The sequence below is a fragment of the Moschus berezovskii genome, chromosome 22, assembly GCF_049115385.1.
Source record: "Moschus berezovskii isolate FMDL1 chromosome 22, NW_MosBer_1.0, whole genome shotgun sequence".
NCBI lineage: Eukaryota > Metazoa > Chordata > Mammalia > Artiodactyla > Moschidae > Moschus > Moschus berezovskii.
In genome coordinates, this window is record NC_142481.1 from 5,749,903 (window position 1) to 5,765,601 (window position 15,699).

Consider the following 15,699-nt stretch of genomic DNA (forward strand, 5'->3'; position numbering starts at 1 on the left):
CCCACACCCTAGTATCAGGGCGGAAATTAGACACTGAAGAGACCAGCAAACAGAAGCTAAAACAGAGGGAACCACCTTGGAAATGACAGATAGAGTAGTCTAGAGGACACCTCATGCGACGAGTTGACTCACTGGAAAAGACTCTGATGCTGGGAGGGATTGGGGGTAGGAGGAGATGGGGACAACACAGAATGAGGTGGCTGGATGGCATCACCGACTCGATGGACATGAGTTTGAGTGAACTCCGGGAGTTGGTGATGGACAGGGAGGCCTTTCGTGTTGTGGTTCATGGGGTCGCTAAGAGTCGGACACGACTGAGCGAATGAACTGAACTGAACTGAAGAGGCTACTCCAAGAATCAGACCAAAAACCAGAGGCAAGAGGCTTAAGCCCGAATCCTGAGAACACCAGAGAACTCCTGACTCCTGGGAACATTAATCGATAGGAGCTCATCAAATGTCTCCATACCTACACTAAAACCAAGCACCACCCAAGGGTCAACAAGTTCCAGAGCAAGACATACCACACAAATTCTCCAGCAACACAGGAAACTAGCCCTGAGCTTCAATATACAGGCTGCCCAAAGTCACTCCAAACCCACTGACATCTCATAACTCATTACTGGACACTTCATTGCACTCCAGAGAGAAGAAATCCAGCTCCACCCACCAGAACACCGACACAAGCTTCCATAACCAGGGAACCTTGACAAGTCACCCGTCCAACCCCACACACAGCGAGGAAACCACATAATAAAGAGAACTCCACAAACGGCCAGAAGAGGGAAAGGCCACCCCAAGCAAAGCAATATAAGCAAGATGAAGAGGCAGAGAAATACCCAGCAAGTAAAGGAACAAGATAAATGCCCACCAACACAAACAAAAGAGGAAGATATAGGGAATCTACCTGATAAAGAATTTCGAATTTTGGTGGTGAAAATGATTCAAAATCTTGAAAGCAAAATGGAGTTACAGATAAATAACCTGGAGAAAAGGATTGAGAAGATGGAAGAAAGGTTTAATAAGGACTTAGAGGAAATTTAAAAAAAGTCAATATACAATGAATAATGCAATAGATGAGATCAGAAACACTCTGGAGGGAACAAACAATAGAATAACAGAGGCAGAAGACAGGATAAGCGAGCTAGAAGATAGAATTGTAGAAATAAATGAAACAGAGAGGAAAAAAAAACAAATTAAAAGAAATGAGGACAATATTAGAGACCTCTGGGACAATGTTAAATGCTCCAACATTCGAATCATAGGAGTCCCAGAAGAAGAAGACAAAAAGAAAGACCATGAGAGAATACTTGAGGAGATAATAGTTGAAAACTTCCCTAAAATGGGGAAAGAAATAATCACCCAAGTCCAAGAAACCCAGAGAGTCCCCAACAGGATAAACCCAAGGCGAAATACTCCAGTTCAGTTCAGTTCAGTTCAGTCGCTCAGTCGTGTCCGACTCTCCGCGACCCCATGAATCACAGCACGCCAGGCCTCCCTGTCCATCACCAACTCCCGGAGTACACTCAAACCCACGTCCACAGAGTCGGTGATGCCATCCAGCCATCTCATTCTCGGTCGTCCCCTTCTCCTCCCGCCCCCAACCTTTCCCAGCATCAGAGTCTTTTCCAGTGAGTCAACTCGTCACATGAGGTGGCCAAAGTATTGCAGTTTCAGCTTTAGCATCAGTCCCTCCAATGAACACCCAGGATTGATCTCCTTTAGAATGGACTGGTTGGATCTCCTTGCAGTATAAGGGACTCTCAAGAGTCTTCTCCAACACCACAGTTCAAAAGCATCGATTCTTCGGCCATCAGCCTTCTTCACAGTCCAAATCTCACATCCATACATGACCACGGGAAAAACCATTGCCTTGACTAGGCGGACCTTGGTTGGCAAAGTAATGTCTCTGCTTTTTAATATACTATCAAGGTTGGTCATAACTTTCCTTCCAAGGAGCAAGCGTCTTTTAATTTCATGGCTGCAATCAGCATCTGCAGTGATTTTGGAGCCCAAAAAAATTAAGTCTGACACTGTTTCCACTATTTTTCCATCTATTTCCCATGAAGTGATGGGACCAGATGCCATGATCTTTGTTTTCTGAATGTTGAGCTTCAAGCCAACATTTTCACTCTCTTCTTTCACTTTCATCAAGAGGCTTTTGAGTTCCTCTTCACTTTCTGCCATAAGGGTGGTGTCATCTGCATATCTGAGGTTATTGATATTTCTCCCAGCAATCTTGATTCCAGCTTGTGCTTCTTCCAGCCCAGCTTTCCTCATGATGTACTCTGCATATAAGTTAAATAAACAGGGTGACAATATACAAACTTGACGTACTCCTTTTCCTGTTTGGAATCAGTCTGTTGTTCCATGTCCAGTTCTAACTGGAGCTCAGTGGAGAAATAACTATAGAAGGAATAAAGGGATGGAGCAAAAGCAAAACCAATACCCAGTTGTGGATGTGACCGGTGATAGAAGCAAGGTCCGGTGCTGTAAAGAGCAGTATTGCATAGGAACCTGGAATGTTAGGTCCATGAATCAAGGTAAATTGGAAGTGGTCAAACAGGAGATAGCAAGAGTGAACATAGACATTCTAGGAATCCGTGAATTAAAATGGACTGGAATGGGTGAATTTAACTCGGATGACCATTATATCTACTACTGTGGGCAGGAATCCCTTAGAAGAAATGGAGTAGCCATCATGGTCAACAAAAGAGTCCGAAATGCAGTACTTGGATGCAATCTTAAAAATGACAGAATGATTTCTGTTCGTTTCCAAGGCAAACCATTCAATATTACAGTAATCCAGGCCTATGCCCCAACCAGTAATGCTGAAGAAACTGAAATTAATCGGTTCTATGAAGACCTACAAGACCTTTTAGAACTAACACCCAAAAAAGATGTCCTTTTCACTATAGGAGACTGGAATGCAAAAGTAGGAAGTCAAGAAACACCTGGAGTAACAGGCAAATTTGGCCTTGGAGCACGGAATGAAGCAGGGCAAAGGCTAATAGAGTTTTGCCAAGAGAATGCACTGGTCATAGCAAACACCCTCTTCCAACAACACAAGAGAAGACTCTACACATGGACATCACCAGATGGTCAACACCGAAATCAGATTGATTATATTCTTTGCAACCAAAGATGGAGAAGCTATATACAGTTAGCGAAAACAAGACCAGGAGCTGACTGTGGCTCAGATCATGAACTCCTTATTGTGAAATTCAGACTTAAATTGAAGAAAGTAGGGAAAACCACTAGACCATTCAGATATGACCTCAATCAAATCCCTTATATACAGTGGAAGTGAGAACTAGAGTTAAGGGACTAGATCTGATTGATAGAGTGCCTGATGAACTCTGGATGGAGGTTCGTGACATTGTACAGGAGACAGGGACCAAGACCATCCCAATGGAAAAGAAATGCAAAAGAGCGAAATGGCTGTCTGAGGAGGCCTTACAAATAGCTGTGAAAGAAGAGAGGCGAAAAGCAAAGGAGAAAGGGAAAGATATAAGCATCTGAATGCAGAGTTCCAAAGAATAGCAAGGAGAGATAAGAAAGCCTTCCTCAGTGATCAATGCAAAGAAATAGAGCAAAACAACAGAATAGGAAAAACAAGAGACCTCTTCAAGAAAATTAGAGATTCCAAGGGAACATTTCATGCAAAGATGGGCTCGATAAAGGACAGAAATGGTATAGACCTAACAGAAGCAGAAGATATTAAGAAGAGGTGGCAGGAATACACAGAAGAAATACTCCAAGACACATATTAATCAAATTAACAAAGATCAAACACAAAGAACAAATATTAAAAGCAGCAAGGGAAAAGCAGCAAATAACACATAAGGGTGTTCCCATAAGGATAACAGCTGATCTTTCAACGGAAACTCTTCAGGCCAGGAGGGAATGGCAAGACATACTTAAAGTGATGAAAGAAAATAACCTACAGCCCAGACTACTGTATCCAGCAAGGATCTCATTCAAATATGAAGGAGAAATCAAAAGCTTTACAGACAAGCAAAAGCTGAGAGAATTCAGCATCACCAAACCAGCTCTCCAACAAATGCTAAAGGATCTTTTCTAGACAGGAAACACAGAAAGGGTGTATAAACTCGAACCCAAAGCAATAAAGAAAATGGCTACGGGATCGTACTTATCAATAATTACCTTAAACGTAAATGGGTTGAATGCCCCAACCAAAAGACAAAGGCTGGCTGAATGGATACAAAAACAAGACCCCCATATATGTTGTCTGCAAGAGACCCACCTCAAAACGAGGGACACATACAGACTGAAAGTGAAGGGCTGGAAAAAGATATTCCATGCAAATAGAGACCAAAAGAAAGCAGGAGTAGCAATACTCATATCAGATAAAGTAGACTTTAAAACAAAGGCTGTGAAAAGAGACAAAGAAGGAAACTACATAATGATCAAAGGATCAATCCAAGATGAAGATATAACAATTATAAATATTTATGCACCCAACATAGGAGCACCGCAATATGTAAGACAATTACTAACAAGTATGAAAGGGGAAATTAACAACAATGCAATAATAGTGGGAGATTTTAATACCCCACTTACATCTATGGATAGATCAACTAAACAGAAAATTAACAAGGAAACACAAACTTTAAATGATACAATAGACCAGTTAGACCTAATTGATATCTAAAGGACATTTCACCCCAAAACAATGAATTTCACCTTTTTCTCAAGCACACACGGAACCTTTTCCAGGATAGATCACATCCTGGGCCATAAATCTAGCCTTGGTTAACTCAAAAAAATTGAAATCATTCCAAGCATCTTTTCTGACCACAATGCAGTAAGATTAGATCTCAATTACAAGAGAAAAACTATTAAAAATGCCAACATATGGAGACCGAAGAACACGCTGCTGAATAATGAACAAATCATAGAAGAAATCAAAAGAGAAATCAAAATATGCATAGAAATGAATGAAAATGAAAACACAACAACCCAAAACCTCTGGGACACTGTAAAAGCAGTGCTAAGGGGGAAGTTCATAGCAATACAGGCACACCTCAAGAAACAAGAAAAAAGTCAACTAAATAACCTAACTCTACATCTAAAGCAACAAGAAAAGGAAGAAATGAAGAACTCCAGGGTCAGTAGAAGGAAAGAAATCGTAAAAATTAGGGCAGAGATAAATGCAAAAGAAACAAAAGAGACCATAGCAAAAATCAACAAAGCCAAAAGCTGGTTCTTTGAGAAGGTAAATAAAATTGACAAACCACTAGCCAGACTTATCAAGAAACAAAGGGAGAAGAACCAAATCAATAAAATTAGAAATGAAAATGGAGAGATCACAACCGACAACACAGAAATACAAAGGATTATTAGAGAATACTATCAGCAATTATGAAATGTTCCCTTGGAATCTCTAATTTTCTTGAAGAGGTCTCTTGTCTTTCCCATTTTGTTGTTTTCCTCTATTTCTTTGCATTGATCACTGAGGAAGTCTTTCTTATCTCTCCTTGCTACTCTTTGGAACTCTGCATTCAGATGCTTATATCTTTCCTTTTCTCCTTTGCTTTTCGCCCCTCTTCTTTTCACAGCTATTTGTAAGGCCTCCTCAGACAGCCATTTCTCTCTTTTGCATTTCTTTTCCATGGGGATGGTCTTGGTCCCTGTCTCCTGTACAATGTCACAAATCTCCGTCCAGAGTTCATCAGGCACTCTATCTATCAGATCTAGTCCCTTAAATCTATTTCTCACTTCCACTGTATAATCATAAGGGACTTGACTGAGGTCATATCTGAACGGTCTAGTGGTTTTCCCTACTTTCTTCAATTTAAGTCTGAATTTCGCAATAAGGAGTTCATGATCTGAGCCACAGTCAGCACCTGGTCTTGTTTCACTAACTGTATACAGCTTCTCCATCTTTGGTTGCAAAGAATATAATCAATCTGATTTCGGTGTTGACCATCTGGTGATGTCCATGTGTAGAGTCTTCTCTTGTGTTGTTGGAAGAGGGTGTTTGCTATGACCAGTGCATTCTCTTGGCAAAACTCTATTAGCCTTTGCCCTGCTTCATTCCGTGCTCCAAGGCCAAATTTGCCAGTTACTCCAGGTGTTTCTTGACTTCCTACTTTTGCATTCCAGTCCCCTATAATGAAAAGGACATCTTTTTGGGTGTTAGGGAACATTTCATGCAAAGATGGGCTCGATAAAGGACAGAAATGGTATGGACCTAACAGAAGCAGAAGATATTAAGAAGAGGTGGCAGGAATACACAGAAGAACTGTACAAAAAAGATCTTCATGACCAAGATAGTCACGATAACGTGATCACTGACCTAGAGCCAGACATCTTGGAATGTGAAGTCAGGTGTGCCTTAGAAAGCATCACTACGAACAAAGATAGTGGAGGTGATGGAATTCCAGTTGAGCTATTTCAAATCTTGAAAGATGATGCTGTGAAAGTGCTGCACTCAATATGCCAGCAGATTTGGAAAACTCAGCAGTGGCCACAGGACTGGAAAAGGTCAGTCTTCATTCCAATCCCAAAGAAAGGCAATGCCAAAGAATGCTCAAACTACCACACAATTGCACTCATCTCACACGCTAGTAAAGTCATGCTCAAAATTCTCCAAGCCAGGTTTCAGCAGTATGTAAACCGTGAACTCCCAGATGTTCAAGCAGGTTTTAGAAAAGGCAGAGGCACCAGAGATCAAATTGCCAACATCCGCTGGAACATGGAGAAAGCAAGAGATTTTCAGAAAAACATCTATTTCTGCTTCATTGACTATGCCAAAGCCTTTGACTGTGTGGATCACAATAAACTGTGGAACATTCTGAAAGAGATGGGAATCCCAGACCACCTGACCTGCCTCTTGAGAAACCTGTATGCAGGTCAGGAAGCAACAGTTAGAACTGGACATGGAACAACAGACTGGTTCCCAATAGGAAAAGGAGTACGTCAAGGTTGTATATTGTCACCCTGCTTATTTAACTTATATGCAGAGTACATCATGAGGAACGCTGGGCTGGAAGAAGCACAAGCTGGAATCAAGATTGCTGGGAGAAATATCAATAACCTCAGATATGCAGATGACACTACCCTTATGGCAGAAAGTGAAGATGAACTCAAAAGCCTCTTGATGAAAGTGAAAGAGGAGAGTGAAAAGGTTGGCTTGAAGCTCAACATTCAGAAAACAAAGATCATGGCATCTGGTCCCATCACTTCATGGGAAATAGATGGAAAAACAGTGGAAACAGTGTCAGACTTAATTTTTTTGGCTCCAAAATCACTGCAGATGCTGATTGCAGCCATGAAATTAAAAGACGCTTGCTCCTTGGAAGGAAAGTTATGACCAACCTTGATAGTATTTAAAAGCAGAGACATTACTTTGTCAACCAAGGTCCGTCTAGTCAAGGCAATGGTTTTTCCTGTGGTCATGTATGGATGTGAGAGTTGGACTGTGAAGAAGGCTGATGGCCGAAGAATCGATGCTTTTGAACTGTGGTGTTGGAGAAGACTCTTGAGAGTCCCTTATACTGCAAGGAGATCCAACCAGTCCATTCTAAAGGAGATCAATCCTGAATTTTCATTGGAGGGACTGATGCTAAAGCTGAAACTGCAATACTTTGGCCACCTCATGTGACGAGTTGACTCACTGGAAAAGACTCTGATGCTGGGAAATGTTGGGGGCGGGAGGAGAAGGGGACGACGGAGAATGAGATGGCTGGATGGCATCACCGACTCTGTGGACATGAGTTTGAGTGAGCTCCGGGAGTTGGTGATGGACAGGGAGGCCTGGCGTGCTGTGATTCATGGGGTCGTGGAGAGTCGGACACGACTGAGCAACTGATCTGATCTGATCTGATCAGCAATTATGTGGCAATAAAATGAATGACCTGGAAGAAATGGACAAATTCTTAGAAAAGTACAACTTTCCAAAACTGAACCAGGAAGAAATGGAAAATCTGGACAGACCCATCACAAGCACAGAACTAGAGGCTGTAATCAGGAATCTTCCAGCAAACAAAATCCCAGGTCCAGACGGCTTCACAGCTGAATTCTACCAAAAATTTAGAGAAGAGCTAACACCTATTCTACTCAAACTCTTCCAGAAAATTGCTGAGGAAGAGAAACTTCCAAGCTCATTCTATGAGGCCACCATCACCCTAATCCCAAAACCTGGTAAAGACCCCACAAAAAAAGAAAACTACAGGCCAATATCACTGATGAACATAGATGCAAAAATCCTTAACAAAATTCTAGCAATCAGAATCCAACAACATATTAAGAAGATCATACATCATGACCAAGTGGGCTTTATCCCAGGAATGCAAGGATTCTTCAATATCCGCAAATCAATCAACGTAATACACCACATTAACAAACTGAAAAATAAAAAAATCATATGATTATCTCAATAGATGCAGAGAAAGCCTTCGACAAAATTCAACATCCATTTATGATAAAAACCCTCCAGAAAGTGGGAATAGAAAGGACATACCTCAACATAATAAAAGCTATATATGACAAACCCACAGCAAACATTATCCTCAATGGTGAAAAACTGAAAGCATTTCCCCTAAAGTCAGGAACAAGACAAGGGTGCCCACTCTCACCACTACTATTCAACATAGTTCTGGAAGTTTTGGCCACAGCAATCAGAGCAGAAAAAGACATAAAAAGAATACAAATTGGAAAAGAAGAAGTAAAACTTTCACTGTTCGCTGATGACATGATCCTCTACACAGAAAACCCTAAAGACTCTGCCAGAAAACTACAAGAGCTAATCAATGATTACAGTAACGTTGCAGGATATAAAATCAACACACAGAAATCCCTTGCATTCCTATACACTAATAATGAGAAAATAGAAAGAGAAATTAAGGAAAATATTCCATTCACTGTTGCAACGAAAAGAATTAAATACTTAGGAATATATCTACCTAAGGAAACAAAAGACTTGTACGTAGAAAACTATAAAACACTACTGAAAGTAATCAAAGAGGACACTAATAGATGGAGAAATAAACCATGTTCATGGATTGGAAGAATAAATATTGTAAAAATGAGTATACAACCCAAAGTAATTTATACATTCAATGCAATCCCTATCAAGCTACCAACGATATTTTTCACAGAACTAGAACAAATAATCTCACAATTTGTATGGAGATACAAAAAACCTCGAATAGCCAAAGCAATCTTGAGGAAGAAAAATGGAACTGGGGGAATTAACCTGCCAGACTTCAGGCTCTACTACAAAGCCACAGTCATCAAGACAGTATGGTACTGGCATAAAGACAGAAATATAGATCAATGGAACAAAATAGAAAGCCCAGAGATAAATCCACGCACCTATGGACACCTTATCTTTGACAAAGGAGGCAAGAATATAAAATGGAGAAAAGACAGTCTCTTTAACAAGTGGTGCTGGGAAAACTGGTCAGCCACTTGTAAAAGAATGAAACTAGGCAGACGCGAGAGACGCCCGGCTCCGGCGGCGCAGGCGCGAGAGATGCCCGGCTCTGGCGCAACCAACCACGTGCAGAATCGTGGCTGAGAGGTGCTACCCTGCGCCCAGGGTTAGGGCAGTAGCCGAGAGGAGCTGTACCACGTCCAGGAGGCGGTGGCTGCTTGGGCACCGGAGGGCTGAGAGGAGCTGATCCACATTCAAAGCAGGAGGGGCGGCCTTGAGGAGATACCCCTCGTCCAAGGTAAGGTACAGCGGCTGCACCTTGCTGGAGCAGCTGGGAAGAGATATTCCATGACCAAGTGGAATATAAGAATCCAGTGTTCTGGGGAGGAAGGAACAAGATGGCGGAGGGATAAGATGGCGAGACCACTTTCTCCCCTACAAATTCATCAAAAGAACATTTGAACACGGAGTAAAGTCCACAAAACAACTTCTGAATACTGGCAGAGGTCATCAGGCTCCCAGAAAAGCAGCCCATTGTCTTCTATAGGAGAGAGAAGAAATCCAGCTCCACCCACCAGAACACCGACACATGCTTCCCTAACCAGGGAACCCGGACAAGTCACCCGTCCAACCCCACACACAGCGAAGAAACTACATAATAAAGAGAACTCCACAAACTGCAAGAAGAGGGAAAGGCCACCCCAAGCAAAGCAATATAAGCAAGATGAAGAGGCAGAGAAATACCCAGCAAGTAAAGGAACAAGATAATTGCCCACCAACACAAACAAAAGAAGAAGATATAGGGAATTTACCTGATAAAGAATTTCAAATTTTGATGGTGAAAATGATTCAAAATCTTGAAAGCAAAATGGAGTTACAGATAAATAACCTGGAGAAAAGGATTGAGAAGATGGAAGAAAGATTTAATAAGGACTTAGAAGAAATAAAAAAGAGTCAATATACAATGAATAATGCAATAGATGAGATCAGAAACACTCTGGAGGGAACAAACAATAGAATAACAGAGGCAGAAGACAGGATAAGCGAACTAGAAGATAGAATTGTAGAAATAAATGAAACAGAGAGGAAAAAAGAAAAACGAATTAAAAGAAATGAGGACAATATTAGAGACCTCTGGGACAATGTTAAATGCTCCAACATTCGAATCTTAGGAGTCCCAGAAGAAGAAGACAAAAAGAAAGACCATGAGAGAATACTTGAGGAGATAATAGTTGAAAACTTCCCTAAAATGGGGAAAGAAATAATCACCCAAGTCCAAGAAACCCAGAGTCCCCAACAGGATAAACCCAAGGCGAAATACTCCAAGACACATATTAATCAAATTAACAAAGATCAAACACAAAGAACAAATATTAAAAGCAGCAAGGAAAAAGCAGCAAATAACACATAAGGGGATTCCCATAAGGATAACAGCTGATCTTTCAACAGAAACTCTTCAGGCCAGAAGGGAGTGGCAAGACATACTTAGAGTGATGAAAGAAAATACCCTACAGCCCAGATTACTATACCCAGCAAGGATCTCATTCAAATATGAAGGAGAAATCAAAAGCTTTACAGACAAGCAAAAGCTGAGGGAATTCAGCATCACCAAACCAGCTCTCCAACAAATGCTAAAGGATCTTCTATAGACAGGAAACACAGAAAGAGTGTATAAACTTGAACCCAAAGCAATAAAGAAAATGGCTACGGGATCGTACTTATCAATAATTACCTTAAACGTAAATGGGTTGAAATTTTCAAAAAGGCTAGGAAACAATTCTCATAGCCATCAATAGTTCAGTGTTGAGTTCATGAATAGTTTTTAAAGTTTGGGAGAAACTGTAGTATTTGCTATTTGAAGTACTATTTGTAATTGGCATATTACGATGTAACATTGGTCTTCATTTCCAACTTAAAACGCCTAAAAATGCCTAACAGGTTTTTAGATTTGTGAATTTTAGTTGAAATGTATTTTATGATGTTACTAAACCTGCAGAAATATTGAAATATTTCAGAGAACTTATTCACTGTACATTTAATTTATTTATAAAAGTTATGAACTGTAGAAAGTTTTACTTGTTGGGTCAAATGCTTGTTGCTTCAAATGCTTGTTGCATTTGAAGTGCTAGTTACAAGAAAATCAAATACCTTCAATGTATAAATGCTATTAAGTTTTTAAAGGACTCTGGAGTATAAGTAAGTTTGTTTAAAGAAATTTAGTCTATTCAACCTGAATCAGCTCTGTCAAACATTAATTAAAAGCCTCATTTAAAAAAAAATAATAAATAAATAATGGTGGTGGGAGGGAGGGTTGGGAAGCTGGCTGGAGGTGGAGGTGGTGAAGTTTATAAATCTAATTAAAAATGAAGTTGCATTTCCATTTTCCAAAACCACCCATCCACCAGCGTACTGTGTCACTAGACATTATGTACGATTTTACTTTGCGACAGAAACCATTACATTTAAAAATTCATTACAGCAAGGTTAGTTAGACACATGATGGATGCAGCTTTAATCCTGCCATATATTATTACAGTTAAAATGTAAATGATGAAAAATATTTTGTGCTTATCAGCATTTATGTGGAAATGTGTTTTACAGTGATATATGGTGTTATATTTCTATTATTGTGATGAAAAAGAAAGCAATACAAAAAGACGAAGTGTTTATTAAAACATGAAAAAAAAAAGAAATAAATGGTTTTGCAGCACTGAAGAGATTATAGAAAGTAAATAAGCTAGACCAGACCTGTTTTATGTAGTAATTTTATAGTTTATTTTAATTATTTCAGTTGTAAAATATTGTTATACTGTTAATTAGTTCTGATTGTTCATATTAAACTATTGTAATGCAAAATAAATAAATAAAAATTTTAAAAAAAAGAATGAAACTAGAACACTTCCTAACATCATACACCAAAATAAACTCAAAATGGATTAGAGAGCTAAATGTAAGACCAGAAACTATAAAACTCCTAGAGGAGAACGTAGGCAAAACACTCTCCGACATAAATCACAGCAGGATCCTCCAAGACCCACCTCCCAGAATATTGGAAATAAAAGCAAAAATAAACAAATGGGACCTAATTAAAGTCAAAAGCTTCTACACAGCAAGTTCAGTTCAGTTCAGTTCAGTCGCTCAGTCATGTCCGACTCTCCGCGACCCCATGAATCACAGCATGCCAGGCCTCCCTGTCCATCACCAACTCCCGGAACTCACTCAAACTCATGTCCACAGAGTCAGTGATGCCATCCAGCCATCTCATTCTCGGTCGTCCCCTTCTCCTCCCGCCCCCAACCTTTCCCAGCATCAGAGTCTTTTCCAGTGAGTCAACTCCTCGCATGAGGTGGCCAAAGTATTGCAGTTTCAGCTTTAGCATCAGTCCCTCCAATGAACACCCAGGATTGATCTCCTTTAGAATGGACTGGTTGGAACTCCTTGCAGTATAAGGGACTCTCAAGAGTCTTCTCCAACACCACAGTTCAAAAGCATCGATTCTTCGGCGATCAGCCTTCTTCACAAAGGAAACTAAAAATAAAGTGAAAAGACAGCCTTCAGAATGGGAGAAAATAATAGCAAATGAAGCAACTGATAAAGGATTAATCTCCAAAATATACAAGCAGCTCCTGCAGCTCAATTCCAGAAAAATAAATGACCCAATCAAAAAATGGGCCAAAGAACTAAAGAGACATTTCTCCAAAGAAGACATAAAGATGGCTAACAAACACATGAAAAAATGCTCAACATCCCTCATAATCAGTGAGATGCAAATCAAAACCACAATGAGATACCATTTCACACCAGTCAGAATGGCTGCTATCCAAAAGTCTACAAGCAATAAATGCTGGAGAGGATGTGGAGAGAAGGGAACCTTCTTACACTGTTGGTGGGAATGCAAACTAGTACAGCCACTATGGAGAACAGTGTGGAGATTCCTCAAAAAACTGGCAATAGAACTGCCATATGATCCAGCAATCGCACTCCTGGGCATACACACCAAGGAAACCAGAATTGAAAGAGACACATGTACTCCAATGTTCATTGCAGCACTGTTTATAATAGCCAGGACATGGAAGCAACCTAGATGTCCATCTGCAGACGAATGGATAAGAAAGCTTTGGTACATATACATAATGGAGTATTATTCAGCCATTAAAAATAATACATTTGAATCAGTTCTAATGAGGTGGATGAAACTGGAGCCTATTATACAGAGTGAAGTAAGCCAGAAAGAAAAACACCAATACAGTATACTAATGCATATATATGGAATTTAGAAAGATGCAAATGATAACCCTGTATACGAGACAGCAAAAGAGACACAGATGTGTAGAACAGTCTTTGGGACTCTGTGGGAGAGGGTGAGGGTGGGATGATTTGGGAGAATGGCATTGAAACATGTATGTTGTCATATGTGAAACAAATCACCAGTTCAGGGTCAATGCATGTTACAGGATGCTCGGGGCTGGCATGCGGGGATGACCCAGAGGGAGGATAAAGGGAGGAGGGAGGTGGGAGGGGGGTTCAGGAGGGGGAACTCATGTACACCCGGGGCGAATTCATGTCAATTTATGGCAAAACCAACCAATATAATATTGTAAAATAATTTGCCTCCAATAAAAAAAAAAAAAGGACCTAGTGGGGACTTCTTGGATGGTCCAGTGGTTAAGATTAAGTCCTTTCTAGGCAGGGATAGGGGTCCAATCCCTGGTGGGAACCAAGTCCCACATGCCCCGAGGCCTGGTTTACAACAAAAAGAATGGACCTACTGTAAAGCACATGGAACTCTACTCAATCCTCTAAATGGCCTATATGGGAAAAAAATCTAAAAAGAGTAGATATACATATATATCTACAACTGATTCACTTTGATATACACTTGGAACTAATACAGCAAGATAAATTAACTATACCTTGATAAAAATTTAAAAACATACAATTTATGTTTTTCTGATAAGATTAGGGGATACTGAGTTCTTCATGTACAGAAAGCAGAGACTGGATACAATGGAGTCACGGCTCATGAGCAGAAAGGGGCTGATAAAGGGAAAACACACATTAATCAGCCCAGTTATATGCACCAACCACCAACTGGGATTATTAAAAATAGCAAGAGTAATGTGAAAGATGCAGGACAGGGTGTGGAAACACATGAAGGTGCTCGCCAAGAGCAGGATGCTTTGGGTGGCTCTGGACTCAGCGGAGGGTCTGGGAGACACAGTAGCCTTGTGAATATACTGAACTCTCTGACTGTGTCTGTACAGGGTGAGAATCATGGATCCACTGGCCCAGAAGATGAGCACAGAAAATGAAACTTCAGGGAACACTATCAAAGCTACATATATTGAGCCTGAGATTTTCTCAAGATCTGTGGCAACACAGTACCCTGAATCTCTTGTATTTGTCATGTTTGTGCTGCGCCTTTTGTGAGAAACATATATTGCATACAGAGGAAAAATGAGATTTACAAACAGGCACTGGATCCAGCAGAAGGAAATGGAGAAGGCAATGTACTTTGGGGCTTTGACTTCAAGTTTCTTCCAACAGGAGTTTATGGGGCTGATTGTGATTGTCTGAAACACACTCAAGAGGCAGGTGATGCTGATGGACATACTCCTACCCACTCTGTCAACATACAAAATAAGTTTGCATGCAAAATCACTGGCAAAATGTTTCACTCTCAAAGCTGTAACTGTCTGAGGGACTCCTTTTGAGAGAATGACCAAAATGTTTGCAATAGCCAGGTGCTTGCAAATCAAATCTGTGCCCCTCAACCTACACTGAGTGTGGTAAAGATAAAGATAACGGTACAGAAGGGAGAAATTGCCCCAGAGTCCAAGCACAGTCTGTAACAAGAAGGTTATTCCTACGGCCAGTTGGCTGGGAGCTATTGTGCCATTCAAGATACTCCCCTTTACATGATGGCAACAGTGACTCCTCAGAGTAGAGTGGCTCATAGATATCTGTGACATCGAGAGACAACTCTTCCTTGTGTGCTTTTGTGAAATTGCCAAGGCTTCACGAGACAGGAAACGATGATGAGAGCATATTTTATGAAAAAAGTCAGCAGGAAGGATGAAGTGGTGGTGACCTGGTGGAAGCAATGACAAATGAGAGTAAATTGAAAGAAAGCATAAAACAAGATTTTACTAAGCTTACTGAAGGAAAAATATCTTCATCAGTGCCCTCATCTTAAAACAGGTCAATTCCAAATGCATTCCCTTCTAAATTTTAAAGAATATATTGGTTTATTGTAGGGACTTCTCTGATGGCTCATTTGGGAAACAATCTGCCTGC

General features: G+C 40.4%; 1 protein-coding gene across 1 annotated transcript; it reads right to left on the bottom strand.

The window, feature by feature from the left end:
• Nucleotides 1–14,342: 14,342 nt before the first annotated feature.
• Nucleotides 14,343–15,374, bottom strand: LOC129546468 (vomeronasal type-1 receptor 4-like). Its single transcript, XM_055411469.2, has one exon. The coding sequence runs from the start codon at nt 15,372–15,374 to the stop codon at nt 14,343–14,345; it is 1,032 nt and encodes a 343-aa protein (XP_055267444.2).
• Nucleotides 15,375–15,699: the final 325 nt, after the last annotated feature.